Raw genomic sequence first — 20643 nt, forward strand, 5'->3', positions numbered from 1 at the left:
CAAGTCAAGGGCACCTGGCAGCTTCCCTAACGTACAAACATTCTATACATGTTATTCCCGAAATTGTGGATTTTTCCCGTCCATTTAGTAGCAGTCTATGGACTTGTCCTTTAGGAAACCATCCAAACCCTTTTTAAAACTCTGCCAAGCTAACCACCTTCACCACGTTCTCTGGCAATGTGCATTTAAAACATTCTAGCTGGCATTATTATTATTTTTTTTTTTAATTAAAATGAACATGTGAATCAAACCTAAATTCCAAAAGTGGAGTCAAAAGGCAAAAGGTTTTGCCCTGTGCACATCCCTAATGTTCATTCAAATTATGCATAAGTGACCCAAAGCCAAATTTGTGCTTGGACAGTTTTCAGAGGGCCATTTCTGTAACTCAAGATCCTCTCTTGAATTGCAAATGCTGCCCTCCCTCCAATGAAAATCTCTCTTTTCAAACCACATCACTGGTGGTTTATCACTTGAATAGCCCCATTCTTCATCCTCCTCCTCCCCGAGCCCCTTAAGGTCCCTGGTCATAGGGAGCCTGAATCATAGTCTAGTTACCTTGCTGTGCTGTAGCTTTTTGGGGGGTGAAGAGCACCACATGTAGCACCATAAAGAGCGGGATCCAGCCTTTCATCATTGAAACCTGGAAAGGAAGGACAAGGGTAACAAGGTGATGGTTACAAAGTGGAGAATTTCTATGTCTAATTAACCAAGTAGCAGATCTGTTGGATTTATCTAATAAGTATATGGAAAGCACAAGGCCAAAAGGGGTGGGGGGGGGGGGGGGGGGGTTGTATAACGAGAACTCATTGTGATCTTTATATTTTGATTCCTAAAACTCTCACTTAGTGTCTCTGGGGCCCTTTTACTAAGTCGCCCTAAGAAATGGGCTTAGGGCTTCCTTACGAGGCCCCTTCCTGTGGGTTAAGCCCATTTGTAGTGCGACCATAAAAAGGGCTTTTTTTTCTATTTGTTTCATTTATGAGTAGAGGAGTGTGGTAGCCGTGTTAGTCCACTCAAGGTTATCAATAGAAATCAAACAAAATAAAACATGGAAAAGAAAATAAGATACCTTTTTTATTGGACATAACTTAATACATTTCTTGATTAGCTTTCGATGGTTGCCCTTCTTCGTCAGATCAGATTTTAGCATTGGCAAGTGGCCATTTAAAAAAAATTACCACAGGAGGATTAAGGGCTCCCACGTTATGGATATATTAACCAGTTAACACAGTGGTAATGTTAGCGCACTAGCCAATTAGCGCCTCCACGCTTGCAATACCACAAGAATTGAGCTCTGTCCTCCGAGGACTTTTACATTTAGACGTAGGATATAGGCAAGTACTAATTATTGTAATCTCGATTTTTGTTTTTAATTTCTTGTATTGTCCTGCAGCTCTAAATGACTCAGTACAGATCATGTTTCCTAAAATGAATATTAGAAACTTAGAGTCTGCATCTATCATAAATATTGCCATGTCATTAGTGCTGTAAATTTCATCAAAAAATCAGAAGATAACCGAACAGCAAAGTCCCACGAGACAAGCAGCAATACACAAGGAAGTGGGAACAGAGGAAGGCTAGACGAACCTCAGGAATAATGAAAAATACTACAGAAATAACATAAAATCAGTGCTCAAACTTCAATGTGTACTGTTGAGTTTTGAGTACTGATATTATTGAATTTTGAGCACTGATTTTATGTTATTTCTGTAGTATTTTTATATATATTACAAAGATTATATCGAGACGCTGCGCCAGCAAGATATCACAAAGGTCTTTATCAAGATCACTCGACCTCAGGGTTTTTTTTTGGAAGTACAAGGATCACCAAAGTGAACCATCACTGTCTTTTATTACATCATATCTCCATCTTACTGGTTCCACTGGGACACTTTTTTTCAGACCACTCAATCCAGAGATCCATCTCCTTTTTAACTACAGGATCATCTAAAACTCCTGAGGCAGGCCTGTGGCCGAAACACAGTTTCTGTGTCGAGTCATTGAATAAAGTGGTTCTTTGAAATCTTATCTCCCGTTCTCCTGGAGTCATTGGTCCACTTCCCACTCTCTCTGTGCTGTTATATTTACGTGGGAGTTAGTGTTCATCCACTTAGGTGGATTACTCTCTCCTTGTATTTTTATATACACCATTGCAATAAACTTTATGTTTCAACGGTTTTTATTGATGATAAACATTGTAAACATAAGCGATAAAGTCAAACACTTTGTGAGCATAATAACATGTCACGGTTGTATACATACATCTTAACTGCATCATCAATATTTTGGGTTTCAACATTGTTTGTTAATGACACATATTATCATTATCATCGTAACCAAGGCCATTCTCCATAATGTCCCAAACAAGAAATTATTTCCATCATACACAGCAACCATAACATCTATCATCAAATTTTTTAACTTTTCTCCCCCCCCTCCCCCCTCCCTCCCGTCCCCTGTGTCTCTCCCACCGAGCCTTTTACTCTTATAGACTCGATGGCGTCTTCTCTTCTTTTCCATTCCAGGATTACCTCTAGTAATTCAGCCCTTCCCATGGACATTACAAAATGATTGTCACATTCCAATTAGGAAAGTATCTTAACTAATCCATGGTTAAGCAAACATCTATTACATGTGGGCATCCTCTGTCAACCAATTTGTGTCACTTCCCTTCTCCCCTCCCTCTTATCCCCGTCCCCCTTTATAATTGTGCCTCATGTTTCTGATTATGCTCTTGTCATGAATATAGACTAACCCAAAGTGTTCAAAACATGGCTACGTGCTCGTGGTGATATCTTGTGTAGGTATGCCCCCCAAATCTTCATGAATCGTTGGCGCCTCTTGGGAGTATTACGGGCGTCTTGCATTTCCCATAGCATGAGCTCATGTACCCTATTCCTCCAATACCAATATGAAGGACCTTTGTCCATTGTCCAACAATTTAAAATACATTTTTCCCCCAAAATACAAAGTTTACTGAGGAACATCTTTTCTTCCAACGTTCCTTTGTGCCATGTCGCCATGGAGCTCAGTATCACTTTTTCAAAAGATAGGTCCACCCGATACCCCATAAGCCAGCCCATAAACTTAGAGAGAGCTGTCCAAAACCTCCGTATCTCTCTACACTGCCACAAACCGTGGCTAAGTGATGCATTTACTTCTGCACATTTGGGGCACTTATGTGTTTCCACCACTCCCGCATACCATGCCTGTTTTACTGAAAAATATGCCCTATGTATGATGCGGAAGTGGCATTCCTGTAACTCGGCGCTATGTACCACCCTTATCCCGCCTTGAAGTGCCGCTAATATCTTCCCCTCTGTTATTTGGTCTTTCACCTCCCGGCTCCATCTTTCCACAACCATCTTAACATCTCTTTGTGGTTGTTTCCCCTCCAGCACCTTGTGAAATCTAGACACTGAGATCTGTCCCATTGCGTCCCCGGCCAGAAACTCCCTAATTTCCCTCTCAAAGCCTGGTAGGAGGCTTGCGGTGGGAAGCTCATGTATGTAGTGTGAGAGTTGAAAGTAGGCTAATTTCGCCAACATCCCCCCTCCATATTGTCTCTCAAACTCTTGGTAAACCATAACGGTCCCATCCGCTTGCAAAAAATTTTCCAATAGTATAACCCCCTGCTTTCCCAGATCTCGAAAGAATTTACTTTCTCTCCCAGGTGCAAACTCTGCATTGCCCGTGATTGGCAACAACACGCTGCACTCTGCACTGTGTTTCCAGAGTTTCGTTATCTCCTTCCACAAATATCTCAAGGGCTGCAAGAGTATGCTATGTTTTACTTGTTGCGGGAGATTTCTAAATTTTGCGTGTATTAAGTAATTTAAATGCCAGGGACTGAAATGCAATCTCTCTAATTGTACATCTGTGTAATTGTTCGTACCCACAAGCCAATCTCCCAGGTGTCTTAAAAGACATGCTTGATTGTATATACGCATATTGGGGATCCCCAGACCTCCTTGCGCCTGTGCCCCACTGAGATATTCCCATCGAAGTTTTGGCTTCCTACCAGCCCAGCAGAATCGCGCCACCTGTCTCTGGTGTACCCGAAGGTCTTTTTCCCAGAGCCTTATTGGCAGTATTTGCAGTACATACAGCCATTTTGGGAACACCACCATGCGGTATAAGTGGATTCGACCCAAGAGCGTTAATGGCAGGGAGCTCCATCTATTTAATTGCACCCTCGTGTCTCGCAACAACTTTGGGACATTAAAATTATATATCTGAGCCGGATCCAAGGTCAATTCAATACCTAGATATCGGAAGGACCCCGTCGCCCACCGCAAAGGGAATTGCCCCCAATCTGCCCTTTTAATGTCTGAGCTCGCCAAGGCCTCTGATTTTGTCAAGTTTAAATGAAATCCAGAAAAATCCCCATATTCCTTTATACTTTCCATTAGATGTCCCAAAGAATGCTTGGGATCTGTTAATAATACTAGTAAATCATCTGCAAAAGCTGCTATTTTAAATTCTCGGTCTTTTATTTGTACTCCCTTTATGTCTACATTATTGCTTATTTCCCGTATTAACGGATCAAGAGTCAACACAAACAGTAAAGGTGACAGAGGGCAACCCTGACGGGTACCTCGACCAATGGGGAACCAATCCGAAGCCAGGCCATTGACGAGAACTCTCGCTTTGGGATCAGTGTACAATGTCTTGACCGCCTGCATAAAAAACCCAGTCACCCCATATGCTTTGAGTGTTTCTAGTAGAAATCCCCAATCCACCCGGTCAAAAGCCTTTTCGGCATCAAAACTAATTAACATAGTTGGCTGTCTTTCCCATTGTGCTTTTTCCAATGCAAGAAGAATTTTCCTCATATTCTTTGCTATTTTTCTACCCTGAACAAATCCTACTTGTGACTCCTCTATCAGGGAAGGGAGATATCTGGCCAACCTATTAGCCAACAATTTGGCCAAAAACTTGGCTTCTGAGTTTAAGAGTGAGATTGGTCGGTATGACTCCGGGAGAAGAGCTGTTTTACCGGGCTTAAGTATTACTGTTATATGAGCCTGGTTCGTATATAAAGGTAAAGAGCCCCTCTGAACTGCTAAGTTAAACACCTCAGTCAGCACCGGGCCAATCTCGGCCTGCAATAATTTATAAAACTCATTCCTCATTCCATCAGGGCCCGGCGCCTTCCCCAGAGGACTTTGCTTGATCACCCACATAACTTCATCTAGTGTAATTTTCCCATTCAGCGCCTCTAACTCCTCAGCCTCCATTTGGGGTAAATCCACGCTAGCCAAGTATGTCTCACCAGGCCTGGCCAGATCCTCCTGTGGTTTATATAACTGTGCAAAGAAATCTTTAAGTATTCCCGAGATTTCCTTATCTTTATGTACTAGTGACCCTTGACTGTTCTTAATTGATAATATCTTTTGGTAACCTAATCTTCTGCCCATGACCTTCGCCAGAAAACCCCCGCCCTTATTTGCAAATTTGTAAAGCTGATATTTATAGTAAGCCTGGGATTTTCTAACTGTACGGTGCAACAATTCGTTAAGGTTCTGCTGGGCCTCTAGCAGTTGCACTCGGAGACTCTGAGTATGTCCCACACTATACTGACGTCGCAATTTAGCCACTCTCCTTTCTAATCCCAAAATTTCTTGTCTCCTCATTTTCTGCTTAAAACTAACATAGGCTATGATCTCCCCTCTAAGCACTGCCTTGGCTGTTTCCCAAAACAGTATTGGGTCATCCTTGTGAGTCTCATTATTGATGCCAAAATCTTTCCAACTTTTAATCAAATGGGGTAAGAATTGTCCATCCCTATATAGCCAAGTTGGGAATTTCCACAGGTAATCCTCTCTTGTCCCTCCATCCAACTCCACCCTCACCATAACCCAGGCATGGTCGGAGACTGCTATAGGCCCTATTTTCGCTGTGTCCACCTTTGTGAAAATGTCTCCAGTTACGAATATATAATCTATACGGGATAAAGTGGCATGGGCCCTTGATAGATGGGTGTAATCCCTCTCCAGAGGATTCAGAGTTCTCCACACATCTATTACTGTGAAAGCTTCCTCCAGCGTTGCTATTCCCTTCCCTGGCTTGGCTCTCCCTTTCCCACTTGAGCCCGATCTATCTAGTTGCAATAAACTTTTAACTTCATTATTCCTGAGGTTCGTCTAGCCTTCCTCTGTTCCCATTCCTTGTGTATTGTAAATTTCATGAAGACAGCCCTTAAAGTGCCAGAGGGTCCATAGAAGGAAGGGGCCCATGTGTAGCCACTCTCAAATTTTCTGAAGCAGACCCCACCACCACCACCTTTGGCTCCTTTCTGAAATTTTGCTTGGGATCCCTTAAACATCTGCCATGGCCATCATTTCGTTATGTGTGCATCACAGCTCAGGTGACACTTCTCCAACCTAGTTCAGCTCTGCCCCTGAATTTTGAAGCAAATGTTGGTTCTAGTGCATGTGAACAGGAGGAGATATGAATTATTTCAAGTGTTTGAAGACAGAGTGCTAAACAAGATAGATCTGCCCAGTTTAAGCCATAAATATCAACCTGTTTGGGTTCTGTCCCAGTTCTGCCTTGCTTATGGTGGAGGAGTAGCCTAGTGGTTAGTGCAGTGGACTTTGATCCTGGGGAACTGAGTTCGATTCCCACTGCAGCTCCTTGGGACTCTGGGCAAATCACTTAACCCTCCATTGCCCCTGGTACAAAATAAGTACCTGTATATATGTAAACTGCTTTGAATGTAGTTGCAAAATACCACAGAAAGGCGGTATATCAAGTCCCATTTCCCTTCCCTTATCGTAAGCATCTAGTCTTGTAATTTACATGGATTCTCAAAGAAATGAGCAATAGAAAAAATAGGGACACATAGGGGGAGTTATATAAAGGAGTTTTCTGCATATATATACCAGTATACACACAAAATGCCGCTGATGTAATGAAATAAACAAGGTGAGAGAGAAAGAGAAGAGGGGAAAAGAAGAAAATGACGCTCCATCAAGCAGAGAAAGAGGAGAGGAAAAAAGAAAGAGAAAAAAGTGCTGTTTAATTATCCAGATAGGGGCCAATTCCTTGAGGGGCCCTTTTACTAAACCGCATAGGCGCCTACGCGCACCCAATGTGCGTGGCCTTCCTTGAGGGGCCCTTTTACTAAACCGCATAGGCGCCTACGTGCACCCAATGTGCGTGGCCCAGGCGGTAATTTCATTTTTTATGCGTGTCTACTACACGCGTCAGAAAATATATTTTATTTTCCAGCACGCGGCGCTAACCGGGCTGTAATCAGCATTGAACACGCATTGACGATTACCGCCCAGTTAACGCATGAGACCTTACCGCTAAGTGAATGGGTGGCGGTAAGGTCTCAGACCCAAAATGGACGCGCGCCAATTTTCATTTTGCCGCACGTCCATTTTTTACAGGTGCGGTGAAAAATGCCTCTACCAGGTGCCATCCAGGAGTGTTATAGACCAGCTCTTATAGGGGTCCTTTTATTAAGGTGCGCTGAAAAGTGGCCTACGGTAGTGTAGGCGTGTGTTTTGGGCACGCACAGATCCATTTCTCAGTGTGCCTGCAAAAAAATGCCTTAAGATTTTTGCCGAAAATGGACAGGCGGCAAAACAAAAATTGGCGCCTGTCCATTTTGGGTCTGAGACCTTACCACCAACCCATTGACCTAGCAGTAAAATCTCACGCGGTAACCAGGCGCTAATGACCTCCACGCATCAAATGCCACTTGGCGCGTCCAATCCATGCGTCTGAAAAGAAAAATTAATTTTCAGATGCGCATATCGGACATGCGCCAAAAATGAAATTACCTCAAGAGCCACGCGGTAGCTGGGCAGTAACTCCATTTTGGCATACATTGGGTGCACATAGACGCTTACACGGCTTAGTAAAAGGACCCCATAGTGCCAGAGAATACCACAGGCTGGATTCAAAATATCGGTGCCCAGAGCTCTTCTATGCAGTGGCAGCAGTGAGAACACTGACCTTGAAACCTCTGGTTAGACTGGTGAAGGTCACTTTGGATTCTATTTGGACTTTTGTGAATTCTCTCTACCAAATCTGGGCATTATTAATTCCGCTCTGCAGACTTCCTCTAAGATCCAGGAAATTTGTGGTTCAAGTCCACTCATTGGCTAGTAAGACTGAACATTTGTTAAATTCTGTTTCTCCGAGTAAAGCTATTTAGGATTCTTTAGTTCAAGATAAATTGACAGTCCATTTGGAAGCTTGGGAATTTGGATAATTTTACAAGGCATTTAAACTTGAGATTATTAAGTTTTCCACACGTGGCAGCACCTGCCACCACCGAGTATTTGTTCTACAGATTTCTGAAAGACCTTCTGAAATGTCCTGAGACAGTATATGCTCCATTGCATATGGTGTATTATCTGCCTTTGTGAGGAAAAGGGAGGAACGACTATAAATGGGACTCATCTGTGACCGATGTTTCCTCTTGAGAGTTTGGATTTCAGTGGATTATTAGAGAAGACTTCCTGAGCTGGTACGTCAAGCTTCATCTCTGGCCGTTTTTAAATCTAAGCTAAAAGCCCATCTTTTTGATGCTGCTTTTAACTCCTAACTCTTTTTCACTTGTTCAGAACCCTTATTTTATCATCCTCACTTTAATATTCCCTTAACTCTTGTTTGTCCTGTTTGTCCTAATTAGATTGTAAGCTCTGTCGAGCAGGGACTGTCTCTTCATGTTCAAGTGTACAGCTCTGCGTACGTCTAGTAGCACTATAGAAATGATAAGTAGTAGTAGTCTTTGGGATTCCAGAATCTTGCTACTCTTTGGGATTCTGCACGGAATCTTCCTACTCTTTGGGATTCCGGAATCTTCCTACTCTTTGTCCTTATCCCTTATTTGTCCTGTTTGTCCATCCTGATTAGATTGTAAGCTCTGTTGAACAGGGACTGTCTCTTCATGTTCAAGTGTACAGCGCTGCGTACGTCTAGTAGCGCTTTAGAAATGATAAGTAGTAGTAGTAGTATATAGCACGCTTTAGAATGAGCACTCTTAATCTTCTGCACCACTCATTGGTGTGGGCTGCTTGAAGGTTGTATGTCTTGTATGGGTATACTTGGATGATCCTCCACAGGAATGTTTGTATATAGGCTGCGAGAGCCTATAAGAAATAAGGCCTCTCGCTTGGGGCTTTTTTTTTAGTGTGATTATCGTTCCATCTACAATAGGGTACAGAGCATGCATAGCTACACTGCATATTGACTCTTCGTTGTTGTTTTATGGGACCATTTTGGAAACATGGTCCATATGCTTCTGTACTTCAATGAAGAAATTTAGATAATAATAATAATAAAAAAATGAGAGGGTGGGGTGGAAGAGGGAAATGTTAAAATTTTGATGATGCAACCATTATTTTCCTCGCACACAGATGGTTTTGTTAACAATTTATTGTATATTGAATGTGTGGATTGTTTACCTTGATGAATCTTCAATAAAAAATTGTTGAACCATAGAATGAGAGCTCTTTATTCAACAGCATTGGGTACTGAATTCCACGCCCAACTGCAGGTGTGAGGGCTTATGGCAGCTGAAACCTGGTGCAAATCCTCACACGCAAGCTGGGTGCGTATCTGCGGTATTCTAAGTTCACATCAATCTTTATTCAAGTTTTAAAGATAAACATATACCAGCAAAATAACCTAAACAACAAGTTGAAATTAGCATCAACATTATCTGTGTATACAATATTGTAAGAGAATACTGTACGCAGTTTTCTGGAATGCTCTGATCTGCCCATGCCCTTTCTGTAGCCACGCCCCCTTGGCAGTTACATGGGAAAATACTTAGGCGCTATCCTATAACTGGGGGCATAGGTGCATTTGTGCACAGATCTCCTATGTCATAGTAACATAGTAAATGACGGCAGATAAAGACCTGTATGATCCATCCAGTCTGCCCAACAAGATAAACTCATTTTACATGAAATGTGATACTTTATATGTATACCCAAGTTTGATTTGTCCTTGCTTTTCTCAGGGCACAGACCGTAGAAGTCTGCCCAGCACTGTTCTTGTATTAAAAGTTCTGAAGATTCCAGAATCCCAATTAGTAGCAACATTCCATGTAGAACCCCAAAGAGTAACGTGGAGGGGAATAATCGAACGGCGCCGGCGAAATACATGGCCGGCGATGTATTTTGGCAGTGCCGCAAACAGCTGGCCAGACCCGTATTTTTGAAAAAGATGGCCGGCCATCTTTTGTTTCGATAATACGGTTCCGGCTAGCCAAATGCCTTAGATTTGGCCGGGGTTTGAGATGGCTGGCGTCGTTTTTTAGCGATAATGGAAAGTTATGTCGGCCATCTCAAACCCCGGCCAAATTCAAGGCATTTGGCCATGGGAGGAGCCAGCATTTTTAGTGCACTGGCAAAGAGTCCCCTGGTACTAAGATTAGCAGTAGGTCAGAGCTGGCACAATGGTGTACAATGCCCTCTTTCAGCACCATTCAAGGTAAGAACTTTCTCTAACGTGGGTAACACAGGAAAGGGAACTAAAACTGGCTTACAAAAATGGCCACTACGGCATGGACTACAACAGGAAACAAAACAGGGCACACTCTGACCCAGTAAGCAGGGGGAAAGCACCAGGGGAGTAGAGCCTACCAACTACCAATACCTACACCCACCACAATGCATTGCTGATGTGACTCTGCAGTGCAAATAACAGAAAAGGTGTCACACTCACCCCAGAGCCACATCACAAACAGGAAAAGGCTGTCGGAGGACAGAACACATTCTGCTGTCATGGAGGTGGATATGGCATTTGAGGCTGGCATACAGGCTGGAAAAAAAGTGTTTAAAGTGGGGTTTTTTGGGTGGGAGGGGGTTAGTGACCACTGGGGGAGTACGGGGAGGTCATCTCCGCTTCCTTCCGGTGGTCATGTGGTCAGTTTGGGCACCTTTTTGAGGCTTGGTCGTGAAAATAAAAAGGACCAAGTAAACCCGGTGAAATACTGCTTAACGCCGTATTTTTTTTCCATTATCGGCGAAAGCCGGCTATCTGGTAGCTACGCCCATACCCACCCATGTCCCGCCTTCGCTTCACCGCCGACACGCCCCTTTGAACTTTCACCGGCGAGGCGACGGGAAAGCAGCGATGCTGTCAAAAAAGCAGCTTTCGATTATACAGATTTTGCCGCTTTTCCGAGATCGCCGGCCATCTCCCGATTTGTGTCGGGAAATGGCCGGTGATCACTTTCGATTATGAGCTGGATAGTAACATAATAAATGACGGCAGATAAAGACCTGTACAATCCATCCTTTCTGCCTAACAAGATAAACTCACTTTACATGGTATGTGATACTTTATACCCAAGTTTGATGAAATGCCTAATTATTCAAATATCCCTTTATTTCAGTCCTGTTTCGGCACCTTGTATCCGTTAGAACGTGTTTCCCTGCCAAACGTTGGTTGCCCGATTAACAACTAACATTGAGGGCTATTTATAAAATTCCCCAGCATCTGAATAACAGCACATTGCAAACACTCCAAAGATTTGGGAGAAAAGGACCTCAGTAAATACCCTTTTGCACTGCACTTAACAGCTTCAAACTCAACCACTGGCCCTTAACCAACACCCCCCCCCCCCCCAGAAACTCTATTATAACATTTTCAGTTACTAATTCTCATAGACCTTCCAACTATGCATCTTAACGGTGAATCAAAAAAAATGTTTAGGTCCAAAAAACACTTATCACATCTTAAAAAGATCAACATACAGGTAAAACAAAGATCTCCCTTGGGCATTGGGTGTTAGTGAACAAAAGAAAAAAAAGATTTACCCTCTAATTCTATGCATGGTGCTCAAAATTACATGCACAACTTTGGGCATGCCCAATATGTATGCACAATTTAATGGTACATAAAGCCAATTAGGGCCGATAATTGGGTGTGATCAATTATTGGTGTTAATTGGCATTTGCATTTATGCGTGCATCTTTATAGTCGCTATTGTACAAAGATGCGTGCGTAAAATTTTTACATGTGAATTTGAAAAGGGGCCATGGGAGGGACATGAGTGGGTCAGGGGCGAACCTGGAATTTGAGCGCTGTGTTACAGAATAAGACAGATCCGGATCTAATTTAGGGATGAGGATTTACACCAGGTTTCAGTTGGTCTAAATCTCAAGGCCAAAACAGGGCACAGATACCAGCACCAACTGTTACTCTATAAACAGCACCCGATTTGGAACACTGTTTATAGAATAACACCACATACAGAATTTATTTGTTGCATTTGTATCCCACATTTTCCCACCTATTTGCAGGCTCAATGTGGCTTACATTATGCCGTAGTGGCGATCGCCATTATCGGAATGAGAAATACAGAGTGCTATTGCATTAAAGTTCATAAGTGACAGAGTACTTTAAGCAGTCAGGTATAGAGAGTTCATTTCTGGAATGAGAAATAAAGTGGTATTGCGTTAAAGTTCAATGGTGACAGAGTAAATTAAGCAATCAAGTATCGAGGGTTCAGTTTTGTCCAGTTCTGGTACAAGTTTCATTATCTGGAATTTAGGATAGATCATTGTGATATGCCTTTTTGAACAGGTTGATTTTTAGTAGTGTAGTAATGTAGCCGGTAGTGAATTTCACTGGTACCCAGGTAAGTGCTGGCCCAGGCAGCCACCTTTATTTATTTGGGTTTTGTTCACACCTTTTTAAGTACCTAGACCAGGGCTTTTTCTGAGGGGGTACTGAGTACCGGCACCTTTCCTCATTGTCTGCTAAAATAGAGCCATGGTCCCTATGTTTTAATGAAGGGGCCTCGCTATTGTGAGGTGGGTCCCTCACTGATCACCGCACTCCTGAAGGGTGGCCTGGCATTTGAGTACCGGCACCTTTTTTGCTAGAAAAAAAAAACCACACTGACCTAGACTTTCAGCTCTGTTACCTAGGTGCGGCCTGGAGCTGAATATTTGAGTTAAAAACACCTGTGGCAGCCGGCGTGTAAAATAACCCTGACTATGTTGGGCTGAACATTAATCTGACTCCGTCTATAAAAAGGCCTTACTGAGCTTCAGAAGAAAGGTTTGGACCAGCAGAAAGGAAATAACAACCTCTTTCACTGAGGAATGCTGCGGCTTTGTTTCCAAGTAAGATGTTTTTCCTCCCCTAACATTAATCACCTCTGGTTCCTTCAACACAAGGGACTGTTTCCTCAGCCCCTTCACGCTCCAGAGGACAGCAATGGACCGGTGCTTTTGTGTTGTTTTGACAATGCTAGGCGCTGCTCTCTTTTTATTAACCTCCCTCGTGACCTTCTAGACACAATAATCATTTCAAAGAGTCATTAGCATCCCCTTACACTCCATGCATTGCTTAATAGTGGTAGGTAGTGGGCACTAGTTTCCTTTCTTAGCTGCCCTGTTTTGCCTTTCACTGCCAAATCATCAGCCCATGGCCTGATCTGAAATGCTACTTTGAAGCATTAAGGGGGGACGTTATCAACTGGCTACTGTACGTTGGGTTATTTAACCACTAACTCATGCTGAGACCATGTGTTAAAATAGCATGACTTCTGGTAAATAACCCATCTTAATGGTACCCACACTGATATCTTCCTCCCTAAATGCACTAACTTAATTTTTTTGGCCTGTATGTGTTCTTCCAGGCCTTTGGACCTCAATCATTACCAGCTACTACTGGACAGTACACTTTCAAAACACAGATGGGTAGCTACTAAAATGGTCAGGAGTCTTCATCATAAAGAGTAAGGGGACAGACTTAAAGATCTCAATACATATTCTTCAGAAGAAAGGCGGGAGAGGGGAGATATGATAGAGGCATTTAAATACCTTCAAGGCATAAATACATAGGAGAGATGTCTCTTTTCAATTGAGAGGAAGGTCTGGAATGAGTGGGCATAGGATGAAGATGAAAGGGACAAACTCAGCAGCAGTGGCGTACCAAGGGGGGGGGGGTGCGGTGGGGGCGGTCCGCCCCGGGTGCCAGTGGGTGGGGAGTGCTCCGCTCCCGCCGCCTCCCGTGGCCGTTCCCGCGGCGCCGCACATTAAAAAAACCGGCGAAGCAGCGTCGCAGGCAGCGCCTCGTGCCCTGCTTGTAAAAAATAAAATCAAATCTCCTTCCTTCTCCTCCTCGTCTTGACGTCGACTCGGGCCTTCCAATCAATTGGAAGGCCCGAGTCGACGTCAAGACGGAGGAGAAGGAAGGAGATTTGATTTTTTTTTTTACAAGCAGGGCACGAGGCGTTGCCTGCAACGCTGCTTCGCCGGTTTTAACGGGACTGAGGTGGGGAAGGAGAGGAGCGAAAGGGACTCGGGTGGGGGTCTCAGACAGGGGAGGGGAGAAGGGGACTGTGGTGGGGGTCTCAGACAGGAGAAGGAAGAAGGGGACTGGGGTGGGGGTGTTCAGAGGGGAGAAGGGGGCTGGAACTGGGGGCTGAAAAAAGGGGCAGAGAGAGAGAGGGGACAGATCCTAGATGGAAGGGGGAGCGAGAGGGAGGGCAGGCCCTGGATGGATGGGAGAGGGAGGGCAAATGGTGGATTGAAGGGGCAGAGAGAAAGGGCAGGCAGTGGATGGAAGGGACGGCAGAGAGGGCAGACACTGGATGGCAGAGAGAGAGAGAGAGAGAGAGAGAGAGAGAGAGAGTGAAGACAGATGCTGGATGGAAGGAAGACGGTGAAAAGAAGATGAGGAAAGCAGAAACCAGAGACAACAAACTGTAAATAAAATATATTTTTTTATTTTTTTTGCTTTAGGATAAAGTATTGTAGATGTGTTAAATGTTTATAATAGAACATGTAAATAAGGTAATCTTTTTATTGGACTAATTTTAATACATTTTGACTAACTTTCGGAGAACAAAACCCCCTTCCTCAGGTCAGGATAGGATACTGTAACAGCACTATACTGTACTGACCCGAGGACGGAGGTTTTGGCCCCTGAAAGCTAAATGTATTAGTCCAATAAAATGGTATTATTTTACTTTCTATATTTGTTTTATTTCTATTTGTTAATTTGTAAAGTGGTGATTGGTACTTGTTAGTTTTTTTCAAATTTACATCTGCTGTCTTTATATTTTGCACAGTACTAGGGGACAGTTTCTGTTTCTGTGGTGTTGCATTGTATGCAGAGTCTGGCATTGGGGGTTCAGTTTAATTTTTGTCTAAATAGAAAGTTTATGATTACTTATTCTATAGTGGATTAGGGTGTATCTGTGTTTGTGAAAAAGACATGGCTTTCAGTTGGCATTGACTGTGCAGGATCTACGATCTGTACTATTCTGTCTGGTTTTGTTTTACAATAGGTGAATTGATGTTCTAGTGCTCACTGTAGTGTTTAAGATGCTTTCCTTTTCCTTGTGTGACTCGTAGAAATGACTGCTTATGGTATGGTAGAATTGCTCTATAGGTCCTGAGTGTTTTGTATTCTCGGCATGCCTAGTACTGGATTTGGGGGGGGGGGGGTGTTAAAAAATGACCGGCCCCGGGTGTCAACTACCCTAGGTACGCCACTGCTCAGCAGTAACCTGAGGAAATGCTTCTTCATGAAGAGGGTGGTGAATGCAAGGAACAGCCTCACGTTAGAAGAAGTGGAAACGAAGACTTCATCTGAATTCCAGAAAGTGTGGGGCAAGCACATGGGATCTGTAAGGAAGAGGAAGGGATAGTAGATGGCATGAATGGGTAGAATGGATAGGCCATATGGCCTTTATCTGCTGCCATTTTCTATGTTTCTAAAGCACCAGGAGTATTTATTCACGCTACTTGAGCTTTTCCCTGCATGTTTTTAAGCCTCAACTCATGTAGCCCACCCACCACAGCCACAATCCTCAGAGAGAGGCTGAAGACCCAGCAGAACACATGTACCCTACATCTTGTCAATAGGAAGGCAACTCTATAAATGGGCAACTAATTTTAGGTGCCACAACCATGCCTGTTTGGAGCCTAGTCTAGTAAGATACGTTTTCACCACTTTCCTTTATAGGATACTGGCATGGTAGGGCAAATGTGTGCCTATGTTTTAGGTGCCACCAGTCACACTAGCAAGAGTGTTGGTGTCAATCCTCCGATATTCAAAACGATTTAGCCAGCTGCTAACCAGTTAAATTACTTGGTCGGGGCTAGTTGTAAATATTCTGCAGCACGAGTCTAAGATAATGCCTAACTCAAAGCCGGCCATGTTGGGGGCGGAGTCAGCACTTGGCTGCTTAAGTGCTGGTATTCAGCTTTAAGTAGTCAGGTTTAGCGCATAAACGGAACCGCATAAAAGTCTGTCCTATTTTTATGCAGTAACCCATGGCCCAACTTAAATGGCTATGTCTTAACTGGCTGAAAAATAACTAGATATTCAAAGCTGAATTGGCTTCCAATGGATTCGAGAATTCAGTTTAAAATAAATTTGTATGGTGTTTAAATCTCTATATGACGAGTGTTCTGTTAAGTTAATTTAATATTTAGATTTCCCTTCTTCTTTTACATCAGCACGATCTGGTTATTGTTTGAAATTAAAATTATCCTACTTTTAAAAGGTGACAAAAAAAAAAATCAATGTTGCACTGGCGATTCTTGATGTGGCAAATGAGAGGAAGCCCATTCAATTCCTATGGGCTTCCTCTCATTTGCTACGCGGGAATCACTAGCGTGGCTTTGTAAAAGAGGCCCCATACTTTTAGAAGAATATTGAAAAACACTGCTGTTTACTGAGATGGATTAAGGACAATGAGATTATTTATTTATTGCATTTCTACTCCACATTTTCCCACCTATTTGCAGGCCCAATGTGGCTTACATGGTACCGTCAAAGGCGTTTGCCCAGTCGGTGGATAACAAATACAAAGTTGTATAGTGATCGTACGAGGTATAAGTGCAGGGTCGAAATGGATAAAGATTGTGTGTTGTCCTGTGCGATCATAGTCATGCTGTGTTGGTAGGTGAAGAGGGTTATGAAATAAAGATCTCATTTGATAGGATTTATAGTTTTACTTGACTGGAGGAATTAATTTTGTCGAGATTGGGTGGCAGAGCCGGTGGTGGGAGGCGGGGTAGACTTATATGGTCTGTGCCCTGAAGAGGACAGGTACAAATCAAGGTATACACAAAAAGCAGCACATATGAGTTTATCTTGTTGGGCAGACTGGATGGACCATGCAGGTCTTTTTCTGCCGTCATCTACTATGTTACTTAGAATCTTTTTGGAAAGTTAGTACAGTACTGAAGTCCACACAGGTCCCTGCTTTGAATATCCGGGAGTAATAGTGTTGGCGATGACCAAATGCTCACCACCCGACGGCTGAACATTGATCCCTATGTGCATAAATACCCACAAAATGCGCAAACTCAGCCCATGTGAACATCCACCTGCAAAGTACCATATGTATCTTTATAAAACTGCCCCAGAAAAGCTGGAGAAATCATGACTAAACTGAAGCTGCAGCATTTTCACCTTCTAGAGACTAGGTATAAATGTCCGTGCATTAAATATGCACTTGCATGGCTATTTGGAAAATAATGCAAAAGGAATTATCACGTTTATGCACAGCAGTTAATATCTGCCAATTCACGCGTTAAAAGGGCAATTCTATAAATGGCGTACATATTTACACGTGTAAAATTGCATGCTTATTCTGAGACGTACATGCAACTAAATTGGCTAGTCAATTAGCACCAATAATTGGGTGCTATCAATATGTGCAAATTAGCAACAATTTGGATTTGTCTGCACATCTTGCTAGACGCTATGCTATAAAGATCCATGCAGAAATCTTACAGGACTAAATTCTATAAATGGTGCCCCAAAAAGCACTTGGCGCTATTCTCTAACCCCCCCCCCCCCCCCCCCCCCCCCCCGTTTACTAAGCTTTGCTAGCGGCTGCTGGGCGGCAATGCCGACACAGCCTATTCAAACTGAATGGGCTGCGTCGACAATAGCGAACGGCAGCTGCTAGCGTTTAAATGGCCCCTTTTATTTGTTTGTTGCATTTGTATCCCACATTTTCCCACCTATCTGCAGGCTCAATGTGGCTTACAATGTTCCGTCATGGCATTCGCCATTCCAGAGTAAAGATAAAATTGGTATTACCTAAAGAACATGTATAACATAATAGAATTAAGCAATCTGGTATCGAAAGAAAACATTCAGAATATCAGGTAAGTGGTGATGCGTTACAGTTACTATTGTTAATCATTGTGGTATGCCTTGTTGAAGAGATAAGTCTTCAGTGATTTACGAAAGTTGATTAGGTCGTAAATTGTTTTCAGGTCAAGTGGCAGTGCATTCCACAGCTGCGTGCTCATGTAGGAAAAGCTTTTTACCAAGCAGTAGCAAAAGAGGGCCAGTGCTGAGCCTCCTTTTACTACAGCTGGTAAAAGGGAAGTCTTGCCTTCCTTCAGGAAATGGCCATGTGGCAAGTAAAGCACTTGCCACGCAGCCATTTGGTGGTGGTGGGGGGAGCCCTTACCACCACCCATTGAGGTGGCAGTAAGGGCTTCTGCGTTAACTTGGCGGTAACTGGGCAGTACCTACCGCTGAGTACACTCAGGAAGTGACAATGCGCTAGGGGTGGGAAGTACAGCCAGGCTGCTACGGTAGCCCGGCGGTACTTCCTGTATAGCGAGTGGTAAGCCCGCTTTGGGCTTAGCACCGCTTAGTAAAAGGAACCCAAAGTTAGGCACCAATTCTAGAACAGCACTTAGCGCCAGGAACCGTAACTACATTTAGGCGTGACAGTTTACACCAACGAAACTTTGGTGTAAATCCCAGCACCTAAATTTGGTGCAGATCCCCATTATTCTATAACACCGCACATAAATTTTGGGAATGCCCCATATCCACCCAAGACTGCGCCCCTTTTTGGACCTGCATGTAAAATTTCATGTGGATCCCATGCCTAAATTTATGTATTCAAATTTTAATTATAACAAACTAGCACCAATAATTGTTTGCTATGCCAATTATCATTGCTAATTGGCTCGTTATTCAACTCAACTGCACACACAAATTGGGTGTGTGCCTGAATTAGTGCAATTTTTAGTGACTTTTATAGAATTTGGAGGACAGTGTGCTACTCAGAAGGGGACATGGCAATGGGATGAGCATGGGTGGGTCAGGAGCGTTCAGTATTATTGAATACTGGGAATGTGCGCCTAACACACCAGGATTTACATAGAAACAGGACGGCAGATAAAGGCCATATGACCCATCCAGTCTGCCCATCCTCTGTAACCCCTAACTCTTCCTGTTCCTAAGTGATCCCACATGCGTATCCTCTCCTCTAACTGCTCTCCCTCCAGTTTCTATTCCTTTGATCTCCCCCTTTCCGACCATCACCTAGTAACCTTCAATCTTAAACACCCTCCTCCCCAGTCCCACCCAATCTCATCCCCCACCTCTAGGAACCTTCAAGCTGTCAACCCCTTTACTCTATCTTCTTGTGTTTCTAACCCTCTCTCTACCATCACCTTGCTTAAGTCTGTGAATGAAGCTGTCTCTTCCTATGATACTATTCTCTCCTCTGCTCTTGACACTCTTGCTCCTCTCACGCCCCATCTGACTAGGCGTGCCAAACCCCAACCTTGGCTAACCTCTAGAATCCGTTATTTTCGCTCCTGTGCCCGCTCAGCAGAATGTTCTTGGCTTAAATCCCGTACCCTTGCCAACTTCATTCATTTCAAGTTCATGCTAAACTCCTTCCAGTCTGCCCTTTCACTTGCCAAACAGGATTACTTCAGCCATTTGACTAATTCCCTCGGTTCTAACCCTCGACTTCTCTTCACCACTCTGAACTCTCTTCTCAAAAGTACCTCTGTCTCCTATTCCCCCTTCTCTTTCTCCACAGACTCTAGCTGATTACTTCCATGATAAAATCCGTAAGATTAACCTTGAATTTTCATCCAAACCCTCCCCACCTCTCTCTCTCTTAAGTCTACACCCCCTACTCTCCTTCTCCGAAGTTTCTACTGAAGAAACTGCTCTTCTTCTTTCTTCCTCTAAATGTACTACCTGTTCCTCTGATCCCATCCCCACTTACCTACTTACACTATCTCTCCTATTATCATCCCTGTCATCTGTCACATCCTTAATCTTTCACTCTCCACTGCAACTGTTCCTACGACCTTCAAACATGCTATAGTCACTCCACTCCTTAAAAAACCCTCACTTGACCCTACCTGTCCCGCCAACTATCGCCCCATCTCCCTTCCCTCTCCAAATTACTTGAACGCGTCGTTCACCGCTGTTGCCTTGACTTTCTCTCTTCTCAACCTATTCTTGACCCACTTCAATCCAGATTTTGCCCTCTTCATTCTACTGAAACTGCACTTACTAAAGTCTCTAATAATCTGCTTCTGGCTAAATCCAAAGGTCTCTATTCCATCCTCATCCTTCTTGACCTATCCTGCTGCTTTCGACACTGTTGACCACACCCTACTCCTCGATACGTTGTCCTCGCTTGGATTCCAAGGCCCTGTTCTTTCCTGGTTTTCTTCCTACCTTTCACTCCGTAGTTTCAGTGTTCACTCTGGTGGATCCTCTTCAACTTCCCTCTCGCTTTCAGTAGGTGTGCCTTAGGGTTCTGTCCTTGGACCACTCCTTTTCTCCATCTATACCTCCTCCCTTGGTGCCCTGATCTCATCCCATGGTTTTCATTACCATCTTTATGCTGATGACTCT

General features: G+C 43.5%; 1 protein-coding gene across 5 annotated transcripts in view; it reads right to left on the reverse strand.

Moving 5' to 3' along the window:
• Window positions 1-20643, reverse strand: part of COL7A1 (collagen type VII alpha 1 chain) — a 260266-nt gene that overhangs the window by 223447 nt on the left and 16176 nt on the right. For all 5 annotated transcript variants that reach the window (XM_030206399.1, XM_030206395.1, XM_030206397.1 and 2 more), the window contains exon 2: window positions 556-640. In XM_030206399.1, the coding sequence (XP_030062259.1) occupies window positions 556-634 (79 nt within the window). In that variant the 5' untranslated portion in view covers window positions 635-640. The remainder of the gene's footprint in view (window positions 1-555; window positions 641-20643) is intronic.

The sequence above is a fragment of the Microcaecilia unicolor genome, chromosome 6 (genome assembly GCF_901765095.1).
Source record: "Microcaecilia unicolor chromosome 6, aMicUni1.1, whole genome shotgun sequence".
Lineage (NCBI taxonomy): Eukaryota > Metazoa > Chordata > Amphibia > Gymnophiona > Siphonopidae > Microcaecilia > Microcaecilia unicolor.